This window comes from Sceloporus occidentalis, unplaced genomic scaffold, assembly GCF_023333645.1.
Source record: "Sceloporus occidentalis isolate IW3139 unplaced genomic scaffold, rSceOcc1.0.p SCAF_74, whole genome shotgun sequence".
NCBI lineage: Eukaryota > Metazoa > Chordata > Lepidosauria > Squamata > Phrynosomatidae > Sceloporus > Sceloporus occidentalis.
Window position 1 is genome coordinate 3,114,323 of NW_028317054.1, and position 20,244 is coordinate 3,134,566.

At 36.7% G+C, this 20,244-nt stretch overlaps 1 protein-coding gene across 2 annotated transcripts in view; it reads left to right on the top strand.

Annotated features, from left to right (window-relative positions):
* Positions 1-20,244, top strand: part of LOC149285962 (rap guanine nucleotide exchange factor 4-like) — a 90,418-nt gene that overhangs the window by 59,510 nt on the left and 10,664 nt on the right. For both annotated transcript variants that reach the window (XM_089494604.1, XM_089494606.1), the window contains 13 exons: positions 402-486; positions 822-882; positions 1,885-1,961; positions 2,688-2,834; positions 3,408-3,523; positions 4,406-4,494; positions 5,250-5,328; positions 9,660-9,810; positions 12,678-12,766; positions 15,781-15,805; positions 16,082-16,160; positions 18,129-18,275; positions 19,865-19,962. In XM_089494604.1, coding sequence (XP_089350730.1) covers positions 402-486; positions 822-882; positions 1,885-1,961; positions 2,688-2,834; positions 3,408-3,523; positions 4,406-4,494; positions 5,250-5,328; positions 9,660-9,810; positions 12,678-12,766; positions 15,781-15,805; positions 16,082-16,160; positions 18,129-18,275; positions 19,865-19,962 — 1,243 coding nt within the window. The remainder of the gene's footprint in view (positions 1-401; positions 487-821; positions 883-1,884; positions 1,962-2,687; positions 2,835-3,407; positions 3,524-4,405; positions 4,495-5,249; positions 5,329-9,659; positions 9,811-12,677; positions 12,767-15,780; positions 15,806-16,081; positions 16,161-18,128; positions 18,276-19,864; positions 19,963-20,244) is intronic.

Sequence of the window (20,244 nt, forward strand, 5' to 3'; positions counted from 1 at the left end):
AAAAATAAGATCAAAGTGGCCCTCACAAGTATTCCACAGTAAGCTCAGTTCCGTATATATTCTGTATGTCTTGTTTGAAGGTGCACATCCATCATGTCTGTAACATGAAATCATTAAGCATTTTTCAGTAAGGCATGTTACTTTCTAATCAAATCCCTGCTTCCAATTTCATAAGCTGCAAAATAAAAAAAACATTCTGAGCACATTATGAAACTTTTGGTGATGTTTGTATGTTACACATACATACGAAATGCAAAACGATAATCTTTGTAAGTCAATTCTCCTGTGATAAGTCGGACAATGGATATATTTTTGGGGATCCAAAATGATGGAAGAAGCATCATTTCTATACACAATATAAAGCATGGCAGGATTAAATGTCTTCTTTTTCCAACATCCAGACCGGGCCAAAGAAATGCAGATGATCTGGAAATCATTTTTGAAGAACTTATTCACATTAAGGCCTTGTCTCATCTTTCAACTACAGTAAGTGCCTTCCTACATTTCAGGTTTTTTTTCTTTTTTGCTCAGTTAAAAGAACAGTTTGCTTTTATTCTGTTCTCAAACTTTTTTCTTTGATTTGGCAATAGAAAACGCCACTTATTTCCCACCACTAGCCAACAATAAATGAATGATGGAAATTTAAGTTGTACAACATCTGTGAGCATACTATTAGTAAGCTTAGTATTAATTCATAGTCATTGAATATTGATTGTTTCAAATTATGGTCTTTAAATAATGAAATGAATAATAAATCAATACAATTGCCATATGTTATATAGATATTTGCAAGAAATAATGGTTATATTTTTGCCTTAAAGGTAAAACGGGAACTGGCGGGATTTTTAATATTTGAGTCTCATCCAAAAGCTGGAACCGTTTGTAAGTACATATCGTGGCTACTGATTTTTGATCTGTGAATATAGCAATCATCTTCCTATGATAAAAGCATACAGTGAATCATCATGTCTGCAATATGGGCAAAATACCTTCATTTTGTCTTCATCCCGGGCATAAGATGGAATTTTATTTATAACACTTTATTTAATTCCACTAACTAATAATGAAGCAAATATTCTCCTTGGAGTGGTTAATTTAATGCTGTCTCGTAGATTTACAAAGTTTTAAACAATTCCATGTTACATTATGCTATATTAATACCCAGGGTACTTTTCTGTTATTTTTAAACCTACATTGTTCTTAAACAACAAAAACACAAATGCAAAAAAAGTGGTTGGTTCTAAACTGTAGCTTAACTAATTTATATATGATAAATGATTTACATGAAGCAAGTTTGTTGAAAGGATTGACACTATTTCAGTTTGCCAATTTTGCTATACTTTACAAAGTTAAATGCCCATGCCTAGTAAGATCCTGCAAGAATGGTTTGGATAGTTTACCAGGGCTGGACTAGTAAGATTTAAGGACATGTTGCCTATTGAACCATGCATTACCCAGGGCCAGATCAGCCCCTGTTGTAGGAGATGCTCTTTAGGGTTGCTCCTTCATAATGCACAATAAAGACAGGAAGCTGAAACCGCAACTATACTGCAAATTTCAGCATTTCAGTGAATAAATAATAATGTTGTGTCTTAAACAGCATGGTGTCTGCACGTATTTTATCTCTAAATGTATCAATTTACCAAATGTTGATGACAGGTTGCATTTAATGAATTGAGACAACCTACTGACCCACCTCCCTGTATATCCCTTAGATCTTTGTTATTTGACTAGGTTTATAAATTTATATAGATGCATTTTTATTACATGTGGTTTTTGCCATCTTTAAATTGTCCTGGTGCAAATCAAAAATCAAATTGTATTTAGGTACCCTCATCTAGAACTGGGTATTATTCATTAATTATTGATTGTTTTTCTTTGCAGTATTTAACCAAGGTGAAGAAGGTACTTCTTGGTACATTATCCTAAAAGGATCGGTAAATGTGGTCATCTATGGCAAGGTGTGCTTTTAGTTTATGTTTTAGTATTTTTAAATGAGTAGTTAACAAGCAAATAAGTATAACTCATACAAAAGACAACTTTATTAAGTATATATTATTATTTGTAATGATAATAATAATAATCATCACCATAATGTGCCTGTTCACATCATGGTTCTACATAGAGTTTCCATAAGTAATAGTAGAACTCAAGTGATTATAGTATTAATATTATTTTTAAGTCCTGCCCTGGGATAGGTGCCCCGGAGATAAATGGGGAATCTGATGATGACTTTTTGTGAGCAGGCCACATAGTATATAGAAATGGTTGGGTAGTAGTCCCAGCCAAGAAAGGCAATGACCTGTTTAAAAGAATATTATTAACCTTTGATAACACATACATTTTCTGTACTTTTTTTGTAGGAAGTAATTTTCTGTTTATGTTGTTTTACTTTGTTTAATACTGTTAGAAACTGCCGTTCAGTGTTACAGTGTTTATTTGCTATTGATAACTTTTATTGGCCCAACCTAAAAAAAGGATGTAACATCAAATATCATCGGGTCCTCTTCTTCTTCTTCTTTCCATCTGGAGAAGAGATCTCTGAGGTCCCGAAAACTTACTTGGCTCTACACTTATTTCTAAATTAATAAAATAGTGCCAATGTTAATGAATGAGTCTATCTTTTATTGGACCATTTTCATTGCTTAATGGTAAACACTTATATATACTTTATTCCTATGTTTCAGGGTGTAGTATGCACCCTTCATGAGGGAGATGACTTTGGGAAGCTTGCTCTTGTAAATGATGCTCCAAGGGCAGCATCTATTGTTCTTCGAGAAGACAACTGCCACTTCCTGAGGGTGGACAAAGAGGACTTCAACAGAATCTTGCGTGTGAGTATCTAACTTCAGTCATTTTTCAGAACTTAGTTGAGAGCTAATGTTAATATCCAACATTATTTCAGAATTATTTAAATCATTATTGTATAAATTATGTAAGGATGTAGAAAACTGACCCTCAAAGTTCCATTGGTATCTGTGGTTTGTACCTTAAATGTGGTTCATAGAGATTATGTGAATTCATGTGGCATCTCTGTATACACTCAAGCTTTTAAGAAGATCTTAGTGTAACCCAAGTCTACTGAGCCCGCCCAGGCGGTCAATGATGTCAGTTCACATCTAAGCTTTCCTGTGACTATGGATTTTCACTGGGTTATTATCCACCTTTGTGCTTATCACGCCATATTTCATATATAATACCTGTCTTGTGTGTTTATTCCAAGGTTTTATGTTTATGATTTTTTATGTAATTTAAAGCTAACAACAATAACTATTGATAATAATTCATATTATTTATAAAATTACAATAATAACAATTAGTGAAATGTTTGATGGTGGCATTAGTGAGACACAAAGCATTAATAGTAACCACAACAAATGTTATTTTTTTATCCATTTGTGGTCTAGGATGTTGAAGCAAATACTGTAAGACTCAAGGAGCATGACCAAGATGTCTTGGTGTTGGAGAAAATTCCAGCTGGGACACAGGTGTCAGCCCAAAGCAGCTCTCAGTCTCCATACAAGTATGTCTGATTTTTACAAATGACAAATGGTACTTTAGACATAGGTGTAGACCATCTGTGCACGTTTTGGAAAAGATCCTTCAAAGATTATAAACTTTTTAAGAGATGCTGTTCAAAGAATGGACTTTGCTCTAGTTATTGCATGTAGACCAAGTTGTGGGATAATACAGGCCACTAATGGACTGAAAAGGACTTCTGAGATATTATGATATAATGCAGGGCCGGCCCGACAATGGAGCCGAGTGGGGCAACCGCTTTTTTTTTTTTTTTTTAAAGCGAAAGAGAGAGAAAGGGGCGCCAAGTGGTTTTCGCTTAACAAGCTGTCAGTACCCGCTCGGCGCCCCTCTCTCTCTCCTCTGCGGCGAGTCTTCCTGTTCGGTCTCGGTGCCGGCTTGTAATGCTGAGTGCTGGAAGATTTCCTCATAGCCGGCACCGAGACCGAACAGGGAGACTCGCTGCAGGACTGGAAGGTAAGTACAAGGGGGGGGGGGCGGCATTTTAAAATTCGCCCAAGGCGGCATTTTGCCTTGGGCCGGCCCTGATATAATGAAATATAGTGCTGATTTGAAAATTATCAACATGTGATTGCAAGTCACTAATGTTAATTTTTATCTGTGTCTCTGGCGCCCGCTTCTGCATACACTTATTTGTAACTAATTTACTAACTTAAAAGTAAACCTGATATAGGTGCCTCCACCAGCTTGTTGCCCTATGAAACCATCTAGGTTGTATAATAGGACTATAATAGGATTTTTACTATGTAAAAGTGTGCTTATAGGGTTCTTAAGTGATGATAAAATAAACACTAGAAGCAAAGATATTTGTCCAGTACTTTTCTGCATGATTGTTTAAACCTTGGCTGCTTTCCGTTGTATTTTCTAGGTACACTGTGATGTCTGGGCACCCAGAAAAAATTCTAGAGCACCTTCTAGAAACGATGCGCCTTGAACCAAGCTTAGGTGAAGCTACAGGTAATTCTGAATCTGAGGCAGATGTACTAACGGTGCAAAAGTCATTAATTGGTGTCCAAATCCTAAACTATACTTCCAGTGGTGAATTTTTGGGGGCGAGGAATGGCTTGACCAAGTATAAATAAGTCACTTCTCTGATTTCCCCAATTAGTCCATTGCACAGCAGAAATAAATTATTTCCATTTTTGCATACGTAACATTCTGGTTGTGATTTTTTGGATAAGGAAGGTCGTTTAAATGCTAGCCTATCCCTGCCTGGTTCTGCCCACCTTCCACCCTCTTTCAGCATGCCCTGCCCATTTCCTATACCATTTTTTGTAAGAAAAATATTATGAATATCTAAAACATAATACATTTTGATTTGGAATAAATAAAAACATTTGTAATCAATTTAAACTTGGAAACAAATTAATCTATTGTATCCAAATAAAACATTCATTTGATTTGTAATTTGTATAATTCCTTAAATCCCTCTCCTCTAAAACAGCCAGACTGTGTATTATGAATGGATCATTGTGTCTTGTCCATCGGATCTATCTGTATGGAAACCCAAAACAGAAGATGAATCAGGATGAATTATTATAAAACATAACCATTCTCAACTGTATTTTATGTTATTCAAAAAAACAAAACAACTCAGTTTAAGTAATAGAATTATCACTTATGGCTGAAAACTTTCACATCAGCATAGTAAAATAAAATTTCCAACACCAAATGATTTACTTCATGTTTCTTCCCATTTTTTGTTCCCGCAGACTCCGCTTTAGATGACTTTATTTTGATGCACTGTGTTTTCATGCCAAACTCACAGCTCTGCCCGGCCTTGATGTCACAATATCCTTTTGTCAAAATAAATACCATATCGATCCGTGCGACCTGAGAAGTCATGTGATGGCGTTTCCGTTTCTGTTTTATACAGCTGGTTTTACAGAAGTGAAATAGCCAGGATTCGGTAATGAATGATAGCGCGCTAGCTGGCGGTGAATATACTCTGTATGCGTAGATGTGTTCAGTTGAGATGGGAAGTGGGGAAAGAAAGGGCACATGCAGCTATCATATGCATTAAAGTGTAAATGATGGATGGAGTATCACGTTCCTTTTTTAAACTAAATCTACACCTATTGAAAGAAAGTAATTCTTAACATTTGATGCAAGGCTGCTACAGTTAGTAACATAACTCAACTAGATTGTAAGCTCCTAAGAGCAGGGCCCTCTGTTCCTTTTGTACCAGTTTGTTATTGTGAGTGGTTTTACGTTTTTTCACTGGCTCTGATATAAATGTTATATGTTTACAGGTCATCACCATTAATTCCAAAATACACCTCCCTTCCATATCTGTCTCCATTAATTGAGTAGTCTTTCAAGCTGCACACACATTCTTAATACAATCAAATGATAATCTGGATTAAATGTTTGTATTCTTGGAATCTATTCTGTAACATTGCCTTCATTTCTGCCTCTTTGAGATGTCCCTGTGCTCAGAAAGTTCCTGGTTTACTTCTTTATTCCTAACCTTGACTGGTTTCACATGTTCCAGCCTTTCTACACTGTGAACATCAAGTTTTTACTTTGAAGCAGTCCTAAAAGAAAATCACAAATAGCTGGTTAAGTCTGTGTATGTAAAACATCACGACCCCTGTGGACTGAGGTTGAATACCACACTCTGGTCTCCACAACCCGTGTACAATTGGTGTTAAATGAGGATGAAGATGGTTGGTACGGCACCCTGAATAATCCCCAATAGGTGGTCATCCAGACTAAAATAAATTACACTGAACTCAACGGTCTACTAAGCAGTCAATGGAGTCATTTCCATAGGGATGGCTTCTTACTAACAGTATCGTTAATTATGATTAATGGTTATGGGGATGAGATTGAGGATATCAGGCAGTAGACTAATATGTTTAATCCTAACCATGTGTAATCCCAAATGCAGAAATCTGTCTCTCTAAACACAAACTACAGAAATGTGTAATCTATAAAGCCTTTATATGAATTTACATTCCTTGATATTTCTCTTTAGATTGGAGTTGTATGTCTATTGTACACGTTGATGACTTATTTATAGAATGTGGAGGTTTAAAGAGAAGACAATCAACTTTGATAACATGGCCATGCTTGTACTTTGCACATACAGTATTTGTGTGAGTTGGATGGTGTCCACATAGGACCTTTCCCTAGTGAACAGTAAATTATTATTGTCCCCATAGGTAAAATTCTACATTTTATTTTTGAGATATAGAGATGTTTATGTTCAGATTCAACCCGTGAAATAGCCCTCTCTGCCCCCAAATGACATTTAACATTGCCAGCTGTAGATGTATGTTGTGTGGTTAAGGTCAACAATGCCAAGCTCTACAAGCTATCAACAACAATAATAATTAGTGAATATGATTGTGCTTATTTCATTAAGACTTAGGGGTTTTCAAAAGGACAATACGACATTACTGGGTTATGCAAATATCCAAGCACGTTGTGTAGTAGCCCTGAAGATTTTCATTTTCATTTTAAAATGTTAGGGCTTTTCTACTTTTCTTGAGCCATTCAACATTGTTCTTCTTAATATTCCTCACATTAATTACTACAAAATGAATGTACTGCCCAGCATAAATGAGAACCTAAACCCTAATGGAACCTCATTGTAGTATGTAGGACCTACTCAACTAGAAATATCAAGAGTGGGCTCCGGTTTCAACGCGTTCACCTATATCATGCTATGGATACGTTTCATCTCTGTGCCAACAATGCATTACTTTGTACAAAAAAGAGTTATGTTGTTGTTTTTTTAAAAAACTTTAATGTTAAAGGTGTCATTCCACCTACGCTGCTGAAACTAACACATTTAGAACTAAATGCATCATTATAAAAAAATTATTTAATCATGTAAGTTTTTTTCAGGGAATGTTTAATTAGCATGTGGCATTAAAGGTGGCTTTGGTGAGTTGTTGCTATAGGAAATCTTCTTAACAGTTTATCTGCTGATTTATATCATTAAATGATCTGCTAAGGTTTGTTTCCTTAACATGCTAGACAACCCAAATACCAGTTTTGTGAAGCAGCATTGAAGGAAAACAACAAGTGTATTAGACAGCATGAATTTAGCAAAAATGTAAAAATATTGATGCCAATATACCATAGGGGTATTAAACGGTTTTAAAATTTGATTACAATGAATTCCTTTATGCTCCACATACCCTTTTGTAATGGATTTTGCATAAGATTAGATTAATCTAAAGAAAAGGTTTATTCATTTAAACCATCCATATATTTAATAGTTTGGTAATATCTAATTAAGCCATTTTATAATCTTCGTGCGTAGGGTGCTTCTTTTGCTATCTAGTAAAGCTTAATCTCTGTGCCGAAAGCTGTCATTAGCAGAATGTATGGGAAATAAATGTGAAATCACAAAATGCCAAAAAATAACAGCTACCTGCAGTGAGTCAGATAATAGCTAAAATCCGTATCTCATATAAGTAAATATAGAGAATGTTGACTTAACTCTTTATTGTCTGATGTAAGTATTTGCACGGCGACAGCTGCATTGTTTTTAATCATAATAAGCCTTTGACTTTAATATTCTGAATTTTTCTTCAACCTACTTAAGTCTAAATAGTGCAAGTACTAGTTTTTCCCAACAAATTGTCCCTGATGCAAAACATCATTCTATTGCATACAACCTCATACTTGATTTCTATGAAATATAACAGCTTTTAATGGACATTGCAGGCTTAAAAAACATTATTTGATCACAAAAGTGTTTACCTTTACCTTTGATGGGGACACTTGTCATGTGACTTATAGGCAGGCACCTATGTTGTTCTTATTATTTTCAGCATAAATATCTTAGTATTATAATTAATGCTCTGCAGCTTTATGTGTGTGTGTGTGTGTGGGGGGGGGGATTATGTGTCTTCCACAAGAGGACTGGGGCAAGTATATAATAATATTTTATTAATATTATTATAGCTATAATTCTTCTGATATATCCTGGTGAACATTTTAGTTTGACTATTATATTATATAAATAAATATATTGTGTATATATAATGTATATATGTATAAATATATATAGTAAGACAAACCTTTTTTGTGTCATAATTATTACCTATTTACCTACGAGCCACAGCTCGTGACTGACCAGTAGACCAAACATCCCCATCATCGCTTTTGGTTTGGGGATAACAAATGTTAATTCCTTTCAAATTTTGCCTTAATCTATAATCATATTCCTTCTAGAAACAATGGGGTCCAGATATGATGTTGTGTCTTCTCTTCCCTTTTTATGAAAGCCCATGGCATAAGTACATAGATTATTTCCATTGTCCGTATAGATTATTGCAGATTTATTTGAATATGCCTAATTGGGTTGTGAATAATGAATTGTATACATGGCCAAATGAGGAACTAGACCATAAATAGGGTTACGCCAAAATCACTGGTAAATTCCCTGTATCAGTTTAATAAATAATTATGCATTTATGTATTAGTTGTTCCATTATTTTATATAGCCTATAAATTAAATAATTTAAACAACTTGTTTCTTTAATTTGTTTTGTGTTACACATGTTATGAAAAACATTAAAGGCTGCTTTTACAATAATAGAGGCAGTATTGTTTAATTTTTGCCACTAGATGGCACTAATGCCCTACCGAATTTCAAATGGCATTGTCTGCAAACTTTGGATGATACCAGTTTAAAAGGCCATAAACAATACATATTTCACTATTTCACTACATTGTGGAAATGGACATTTCTTTCATTTTTAACACAGAAAGAAAAAAAAACATATTCTTAGGGAGATCTAATATAAAAACTATCAAACACTCTGCCTAATAAAAAAAATATGATAAAATAATATTAATCTAATCTAAATGAAATGCTCTACCCATAGTATTGGTATCAGAGCCAGGCATATCCCATTTGGATTCTAGAACACGGGCAGAAAAATCACTGTACAAAATAATTGAACATAGTTTATTTTAAATGACTACTTAAAATGCTGTAAAATATGTTGCTGTATTCTATTTATTTACTTGTGATCAGAATGTCATCTTGATATTTCATATACAGGAATAACTATTATTTGGCCAATATACTCAGTTCCATTTGCCAATTTTTTAAGAACACTTGCCATAATAAGAGTCTTTCCTTAACGTCTCTGCACTTATCACGCCCAACCTTCTCAAGGAACGGAGCAGGAGAAGTTGGATTATGCCCTAAATAACAAGCGTCGAGTAATACGACTGGTACAGCTGTGGGCTAATCTGTATGGGGACCCATTACGCGAGGATGATGTAGCCATGGCGTTTCTAGAGGTAAGCAGCCAACTTTGTCTAAAAAACAATGCCAAATTATAACTATTGAATTCTCATTCAAATATATTCAAAATATTTTTTGACCAATGTTCCCATTATAAAAGGTTTTCTCATGGGAAATGATGAATGGTTTACGACCAAAGAAGTGGTTTCTTAGACTAACAGTTTCTCTAGTGTCCTTTGCTTATAAATTTCGGAGGTAATCTGGCAGTGGTGCCTGCACCAGTTTAAATCCTTAGGCAGCAACCTAGGTTTTGTGGCAGAATATCTCTAAAAGGCACTTATTGATTCACCTGTGCTCAAAATAAGAGATGAAAAAATGCATATTTTGCAGGCTGACATTGTGCTCTAAACCTGGGGAAAAATAGAGTTTTACATAATAACTTTGTAGCTATTAAAGCTCAAGGCTTAAAGTGTAACGGAACCGGAATGATTTTAGTTTGGACAAAATATAATTTCTGAGATTTGAAGAGCAGGTAACTGTGTTGATTTGAGTCTGTGTAATTAGACTAGATCTGAACTGCCTCCCCAGCACCCCTGGGACACTTTCTTGGTTTGACCCAGAGTCTCTGGGTTTGATGCTCTGCTATCTGTGGTCAGTTTTTCTTTTTCCAGGTAAGGGGAGTGGCATTTGGCCACACCCATTCCCTACTAACTCGCCCCACCCTATGTATAACTAGCCCCACCCCTTCACAAAGCCATTGCCCTTGAAGAGGGTGATACGCCCCAGACCATTTCAGAATCCCTTTCCCTCCCAAGGAAGGAGCGACAAACATGGCTGGAGTAGGAAAGATGGAACACAGAACAGCTGTATGATAATTCCCTATGTGCAATGTATTATGTGTTATATGTATTAGGTGCAATTGGGTACAAGGAATTAAAACAGGTACTTAGGACCACCATTGATCTATAAGAATCGGAGGATGGAGGGGGATTTATTAAACATATTTAAAGTATTCCTAAGTTTTTGTGTTAAGAATGGTGCCTCAACACCAAGAGCCTTTCCATGCATTTTGAGTGTTAAGGTGGAAAATCTAGTAGCTATTTTCATCATTAGAAGTCCTAAATATTTGATTTCCACACAACGAGACAAGACAATTTGTGACATAAGTAGGTTGAAAGGTTTAATGTGCAATAAATTGTCAGAAGGAAACCGGTGAAATGGGATCTCCATACAATGAATGAAAAAATCCTTTTCATGAAAGGGCTATGAGCGTTAGATTCGATGACCAGTCAGAAGCACTTGGCCCACTTTTTATTGTCTAGCTTAAAACATCAGATACTCTTTGATTAATTACATTTTTTTTATTTGTTATATTACTTTATTCTCTCTATTTATCAATATTCAACTAAGTGAATAATAGTAAGGGGAGGTGGACTGTGCAGTTTTAATGATTTGAGCCATCGATCACCAGTAGAGCACGGAGGGAAGCACAGCAAAGTCCGTGACTCCCAAAAGATATCTCTTAAGACATGGGTGTGAAAATCAAGAGGTTGAAAAACATGGCATTCCAAAAGGTTCCTCATCAGCGATAGTCTTTTAAATTCCACTATTCAATGTGGATTACTGAGTTTCTCTTTCTCTTTTTGTTTCTTTGGATCCATGTTTGAGGTAATCAGGTTCAATTCCATTGACCTGCATTGTCTCTCGGACTGCATTATCTAGAAGCCGGTCAGAGGCTTCCATAAAGTCCTTTAGATCTCATTGCCTGCGCAAGAAAAGTCTTGGCCGCAATTTTAATGATACAGATTCTGTATGGAATTATCTCCTCACTTGGAGAAAATTCTGTTACCTCTCCCACACTTCATTATAAGCTTTTATAAGTATGAATACGTGGCAATTTCCTTGAGAGACTTTACCATACAATGGCCTTTGACTAAATATACACATAATGGTCATGATAAGTGGGCAACTGATTTAGAGGCATGATTTTTACACAGAACATGGATTTTACAGGTTTGTCTCTATGAATTGCACCAGTAACCAGCAATTATACTGAACATGCCTGCTATTACAGGGAGAGAACAATCATTTCATGGAGATCTTGCATCCATCTACCTGCTTGTACATGATTAACCAATTGCAGTTTGTACGAGGGAATAAAAAGGGCTCGCACCCAGTCCATTACTGTACAGAAATTAAATATTTAAACTCTACTTAAAATATTTGATATTATTCATTTTCTGTTCATGTTGATCATATTCTTATATAATATTGTACGTAAATTGATTGGTTTTATTTGATTGTTTAGATTAGAGATAGTAAAGTTGTGGGCTAGATTCAAAAAAAGGACAAATACTTATCTGCATTTTTTAATAAACAAACATTTTGGAAAATGGTCTAAATTTAAGTGTAAAGTGGAGTTACATCGTCCTTTGTATTACATTTTGATGTTTACTTCTCAATGTACTGGTGCCTCCACCAGTATATTATTAGAAATAAAGAGGAAACAGCATTGCAGAAAGGAAAGAAATATTTTTTGAAGTTACTGCTATCCATTACTTCGGAGAAACCTCTCTCTGATGGTGCTTGGGTGGGACGCCAGTATAAACTCGGCATTGGAAACAAGAACCAGAAACATCCTAGTGGAGCCAATAGTTGGCCCCTGGTCAACAGCTGTTTAAAAGATGTCATGGGATTAGGGAGATTAATTAATTTGTAACATTTTCCTTTTTCCTGATTCAAAACTAATAAAATTAAAAAAAAAAAAATACTTAATTAAATTACAAAAAGAGCACTTGAGGACAGTATCTGTCTGACTTTCACATATCCCATATTTTGATTATTATATTACATGTTCTAAGTGATTTGAACTTTTTAAACTGCAGTAAAGAACAATGTTTTTGGATTTATTTATTTTTTGCAGGAATTTTATGTGTCAGTATCTGACGATACAAGAACAATCCCTGCCCTGAAGGATCAGCTTCCCGATCTAGAAAGGACAGTGAAGCACATGTAAGAGAGCGTATGTGTGTATTCCACCTGTATGAGAAATTAACGTGGGAATAATATCTCCATAACATTTTGTGAGGTTCACTACTTACGGTTTTAACTGTAACATTTTGAAACATGCTAACTTCTGTAAGGTTACTAAAATACACTACCCTATTCATTACACAGCTATGTTCTCGGAAGTTATGACCACCTATCTTTGTAAAAGATAAAAATAAGTAAGGTAACCCATGATTACAAACCAACACGAAATATAGAAATGATTGTCTGAAGAATCCTCTTTGAAAAACAAAAGAAAAAACTAAAACAAATTTCAGTTTAAAATCCATAAAGGTATCTGCCCTTTAAAGTTCAATTCAATGTCTGGATGTAAATAGATTGTAAGTTTAGGTCTGTTTCTTGTTGTTGTTTTCTTGTCTCCAAGTGTTAATGGGAGAAATCTCAAAGTATTCACCAATGGGCTGTGAGATGATACATTTCATGTTAATGCATTATCTCTACGGGATGGGCCCTCCAATATAAAAGGCTTCATAATGCATGCTGTAAAACTGCTCAGCAATCATCCCAACCGTCTTAATACAGTGTGTAAATAGAAGCACCTTATAGCGCCCCTCTTTTGACCACTGTTGGGCAGGGGTGAGCTCTGTGCTTCCTTGTAGATTATACAGTTTATGTTCTAGAGATTTACTGAGATGGGTTCCAATATCTTGCCCATTCATCTAATACCCGGAGTGTTTATCATCCACTGCACATGGCAGGATTTCTATCAAAAAGTCACAAAACCTTCCTAGTGGATACAGGGCCGGCCCAAGGCAAAATGCCGCCTGGGGCGAATTTTAAAATTCCGCCCCCCCCTTATCTACTCTTCCTCTCCCTCCGTCCCTGCCGCCCCCCCTTGTCTACCCTTCCTCTCCCTCCGTCCCTGCTGCCCCCCCCCTTACCTTTCAGCAGTCCTGCGGCGAGTCTCCCTGTTCGGTCTCGGTGCCGGCTTGTAATGCTGAGCGCCGGAAATCTTCCGGCACTCAGCATTACAAGCCGGCACCGAGACCGAACAGAAAGACTCGCCGCAGAGGAGAGAGAGAGGGGCGCCGAGCGGGTACTGACAGCTTGGTAAGCGAAAACCACTCGGCGCCCCTTTCTCTCTCTTTCGCTTTAAAAAAAAAAAAAAAGGGCTTGGGGCAGAGTGCCGCCCCTTCAAAAGTGCCGCCTGGAGCGGTTGCCCCACTCGGCTCCATTGTCGGGCCAGCCCTGAGTGGATATCATAATTCCACCACAACGTTATATCCATTTGTAAGCTTACCGAGAATCCCTGCCAATTTAGCAGTCACATTAAGGTATTCAAGGAGGAAAAAGATTCTGGAACGTATGCAGTTCCCATTTTAGCGGTAGTTTTTACACTTTAGCTCTGTCCCTCCCCGTTGGTTAGTACATTGCACCCATCATGTTTGAGAAGGAGCCCCCCTCTTTTTCTGCATTTCTAGGCTGGATTGCTTTTAATATTTGATTGGTATCCTAGAGCTTTTTCAAGAATACTCTGCATAATATAAAAGCCAGAATGGAAATATCACAGAGAGGGTTTATTTGGTTTATTCATAAAAAAGTTCGCATTTTATATGGATATCATATCTTTTATATAGAACACTGCTGCAAATCCACATAATTAAATGGAAACTATTTGCCTGCTAACATCGCAAGAAACACTTGGCTAAATGTGCTTTCTGGACTCCTGTAGAAAAACAAATGAAGACTTCCAAGAGCAGACACTTGAAGTGCAGATTCCTATTTGGTTATGCTAATAATGTCATTTGGACTCAAATGAGCAATCAAATTTACTCACCAAAAGTCTTCTGTGGCCCTCTGGTTTTTCTTCTTAAATATTGGCCGAATGAGAGGCTTCTGCAGACTTCCTCAGCATGACCCTTCATAAGAACTCAAATGAATATTGTTCTCACTGATTTCTGCAATTGCTTTATTGAAGTAATAGCGATGAAATTATTCAAGTGCTTTTTCTTACAAGTTTAGATTTGTAGAAAATAAGCGACTCATTATGTAATGAATTCAATACCATTTCTTAACATTTTCAAAGCTGGTATTAATTTATAGTTTTATACCGTGTAGGAAATCAGAGAAGCTGTGTTAAGGAACAGGCCATAATGTGGGAGGTTATTTTTTTCTAGTTCATGTAGGTTTAACTGGTTCTTTATATAAGATGTATGAATCCCCCGTGGCCCCCTTTTGTTCTGCGGAATGGTTTTGTGTGAACCACTCTGCAGTAATGTTTGGCTGCACGCCTCCTTGGCTAGGTGGAACATTAGCCAGTTTAGCTGGCCATTGTGTTGGATGGAAGCCAACAGAGTTCCATCTTGAACGGTCCTGGGCGGAGGAATCATGCCCACTATTCCCGGCGTTGCTTCCTGCCAGTAGGGGGACAGCGTTCACCAGTAAGCTAAATCAGCAGGGCAAAATGAGCAGACTAGATCGGACGAAATGTTCTTATCTGCCACCAGTTTCTATTCCCCAACAGACCCTTACTGGAAATCTACCTTTAAAGGCAAATGCCCTGTATGCCAGTGGTCAATGAAGCCGTATTCTTACCCATACTGGCTGCTGGCTGGGTACATGTAGCTATGTGCCGTGGCCACACGTACATTATTTGGCAGCCAAGGTCCACCCAGTCCAGATATGTACCCCAGTGTCTTCTGCCATTAAAAGTCACCCTTTTTAACCCCCCTCCATTCCATTTCAGCACCTCTTGAGCGTCACTTCATTTAAATCTGGTAGCTCTACAGTAGTTGTAGATTTACACCCCCCCAAAACAAAAAGCATATTAAATGAAATGAAATGTGCCTGTGGTTAGCTCTTCATCTGTTGGCAACCCCTGCATTAAAGCATAATGTGGAAATTGTGGGTTCCAAAGAAATGCATGATTACATAGATGTGTGTGATTATACAGGTGGCATATTGGGCTGCACGCTTCGTTTTGTTAAATCCTAATTATTGTATCTTATATTTTGCAGCTCTGAAGATTCTAAAGTAAAGAAGGTATTATAAATGAAATATTTTTAATATTTAATTAAAATGGAAAGATATATGAAAAAATTTTGGTCAGTCCTATACCTAAGCCAAATGAAAATAAGATAAGATGTTTGGCAATTATAAATAACTTCTCTTTCTCTTTCTTTCTTTCTTTCTTTCTTTCTTTCTTTCTTTCTTTCTCTCTTTTTCTCCCTCTCTCTCTCTCTCTCTCTATATATATATACACTATATATATACTGTATATATATAACACACTATTTATTTCTTCCGTTCCCTATTCAGCACAAAGTGCTCTTACGACAATTCAGCACTGGGGATGAAAGACTACAAAAACGACAACCAATAAGGAGCACAGATGAAAGTATGTAGCCATTTTTTGTCTTTTGTTTTAAGTTTTGCCAATGCTTACAACAACTTTACAAGTCGTGTTCAGTTAATTTATTTTGTCTTAAAGGTCTGTTTACTAAGCTGTTAGTTGTAGCCTTTTTGCCATTTTGACCATGTTTTTGGTCAATTCTTGTCGGTGTTTAATGCACCCACACAAATTATATCCTGTTTTCTTTAAGGAAAGATCGGGTTTCTTTTGATACCATTTTATAACTATAGCTTAACAAATATTATATTATAAAAATTTTTTTTTTTTTTTAAATGTTTATAGTTTTACTTAAATGTCAGCCCTAAATGTAATGCCTTCATTTACATAGAATTTTCATATAAATATACATTAGAAAACTTGCAATGCAACCATGTTGCCACAAAATTCTGCATTTTCACAAATGCTTGTGTGTTCTTTACATGTTCTTGCACAAGTTAAGTGAACATGTAAAGAGAAATACACCAAAACAAATCAATTCACCGACATCCCCAGATTACAGATGATGGCATCACGCTGGGAAAATGCCTGCCATATCATACCATATTACTGATTTCCGATATCCAAGGTAGGGCTGCAGGCACTGTTCGGTCAAATCTGCTCCCCCATATATTTGTTGTACTCTGTGATTTAAGGAGGGTAGGTATGTTTTTTTAGGAAATCCAAGGATCCTAACAGAGTCTATCATGAAATGTGCCGCTGAATGCTTTTGTGATGTTTTCTTTCAAATCCCACTGGATTGTTTTAGCAGGGGAGCTGAGTCCGATACCCAATTATCATCGCTAAGGTCAAAGTGTAAGATAAGTGCAGAAAGAAAATTGGGTTGTTAAACTGTTGCTGTTTCAAGTGGCCGCAAACCATTTTTCCAGCAGAATTTCAGGTCATTTTGGGTCACTTTATTTCTTAATGATTTTTCTTTCCAGAATATATGACCTCTAGACAGTTCAATGGCATATTGCAAAGAAGGGTATTAAGCTGATCTAAGCTTGACCTGAGAATTTCTGTGTCCACAGGTTTAACAAAGATAGCTGTGTTTAGAAACAAGACTGTCTTATCCTAAGAGCTATCATATCACTGGTCAATGTTCTATTAATGGACTTTTTGAGCCTGGGATGGATACAATCCTTAGAGAATGTTAATAAAGCAGTTAATTGTTTACTAAATAAATGGTTTGCCACCAGTAAAATAGTCTTGAAGTGGTGGCGTGACAGATATCACTTCTATGTATACAGTGAAAAGCACACCCAAGCACTGCATTCCTGGAAGAAGTCACACCAACCCACTCACTTATGAGTGTGGACAGTCATCCATTCACTGACAGGCGTGCATCCATTCATCCATTGATGGGTGCCATTAATGATCAATGGAAGATACCCAGCCAGTTACTGATGGGCATACCTGTGAACTTCCCAGTATAGTCTACCCAGACCTCTCTTTTTTGGGGCAGTGGCTTCATGAAATGGGTGGGGCTAACTGTGATAACCTGTGTGAGGGGAGGGGCTGGCTGTGCATAAGGGTGGGGCTAGCCTCAGATAGCATTTTAGGGAAAGGAAGTGGGCAGGATGTAGGAGGGAAGTAAGTGGGGCGTGGACATGACCAAATGCCGTCCCCCTGCCCATAGATAGAAGAAACTGACCGGGAGACCCAAGGAGGAGAGCTTCACCCGGAGACTCCGGGTCAGGTTTACTGGCGTGTACACATTAAATCACACATTGATAATAATACAAACTCTCCCTTATGAACAGGTGCATACACACCTGCTTACTTCTGGGACACTCAGTGACGTACACTCAATCATTGGCAGTTGCACACATACTCATAACTGTAAGCAGATGTCATATGTGAAGGCTATCTGTTAATAACAAAGTGTTACTGTGAAAAGTGATACCAGGTGACTCTGTATAACGTAAATGCAATATATTACACCTAAGTGTTTTCCTTTCTTTTTTTCCTTAGTTCTGTTCAAGGTTTACTGTATAGACCATACCTACACAACCATACGCGTCCAAGTCGCAGCTTCCGTTAAAGAGGTGCTCTCTGCTGTCGCCGATAAACTGGGCTCGGAGGAAAGCTTGATTCTCGTAAAGATCAGTTCTGCAGGAGGTACTGTTTTGCTATCATTCTTTCCACTCAAAGAAAATAATTTAAAAACCCAAGGTTAAACACACAAATAGCACTGCTTTTATAAAAGGCGTTTGAAGTAATTTCAGTTGATTACAAACAACAGTACGATCTCCCACTGAGTAAATAGGCCAAGCTGGGTGCTGGAAGTAGACGTATATTGGAGACAGCGACGGTGTTGCCTTATAGGGTAGCAGTTTTGCCATTTCCCAAAATATTACCAAAATGATCAGCTAGCACTGTGGAGGAAAACTATTCACTTTACAAAAACGACACCACCGTGCAATTTGCCCCTGTCATCAGGTTATTGAGCAGATGGCTCTGGGAGCTTGTTTAACAAATATAGATAAACAGGTTAGAATTCATGAGGCTTTAATCCCCCCGCACCATACTGAGATTGAACAATGGCAGCCAGTTGGCAGTTACTTTCATCATGTTATGCATTTTGCATAGAGAATTGGTAGTTGATGAATTCTGAATTCTTATACTTTGTTTTAGAAGAAAAGGCATTTTTCTTTTGGAATTAAGAACACGAACATATGCCAAGTAGGAATTACTGTAGGTGTTAGAAGCAATTAAAATAACCAACGGTACTTACAGTTTCTCTGTCTTTGTACGCAAAGTAAACATTTTACAATGCACAATATATTAAGTAATCATCAGTAACATCATTCATTGCTTTATTTGCCTCCTCCATATGTGTTTATAATTTCCGGAATTGAGCATTTGCCCTTTAAACATTAAAATAGACTTGTAATTAAAGAATTACAAGCCTGTACTTTGTACATTTCGCTTGCAGATATTATCATATGTAATACATATGTCTGCATCAAAAATACACCGTTCATACGTTCACAATGCAGAGGGCAATGTTTTTTTGGGGATGGTGACAAATGCCTTGCAAATGCAAGCAGAACATCTAAATAAATATTTAATTTAAAAATATAATCACTTCTTTTTCATACATCATTTCGCAATTGTGCAAGCACAGCGAGCAGATCAAATTATTTATCATTAACCCTTTTACACAGTGTGCATCGATACAAAAATATGTCCCGCTATGGGACATCGAAAAATCCTAAACAGTTCTTTAAACCTCATTATTCTGTTGAACGATTGCATTTGATTGACCCTGTTTATTTTATCCAATACAGGGGTTGGAAATATTACATTCAGACAGCGTACCAAAAACATGAATCCAATAGAGAATCTTGTGTTTTAGTGGTGTTATAAATGTTATTCAAGTGTGCTTGAGGAAAGGCAGACTCTCAATATGAGGTTAATTCACTCGTTTATGTCACTGACATATTTACAATTAATGTCCAAAGCAGTAAAATGGCTGGGGGGAAAAATGTTTTTTTTTTTACACACAATACTGTAACAACGTATTCTAGCTAATTACAAGCAATCCTAAAAGTATTTGGATCAAGAGGAGGAACACAGAGGATACATCTCCATTGGCCACGAGTGGAAAAACCTTGTCTTCATATCAGTGCATCCATCGCCGTACAAACCATCTTTCATAAACTTACTAGAACATTAGGTGAATCAATTTTTTCCTTTCTTTGCAGAAAAAGTGGTACTGAAACCAAATGACATCTCTGTGTTTACGACTCTCAGTGTGAATGGACGTCTATTTGCTTGTCCCAGAGACCAGTTTGATTCTCTGGTATGTACAAATTGGATGCCTGATGCTTGTAGTTTTTTCTCCTGATGTAAACTGTCAGATATACCTTAATATATACATATATATTTGAAAACCTGCACTGCGCTGTCATCAACTTGAAAATTGACATGGCGGCCCTCAATGGTACTTGCTTCGTAGATATATCAGGTTGTAATTTCTATACAAAAATCAAAGTAAGTAGCACGGTTTGGGAACCCTTCCAGTACAGATCCACATTAAACAAATATCGCAACAGTTTACATAATCATAGAAAAAAGAGGAAGT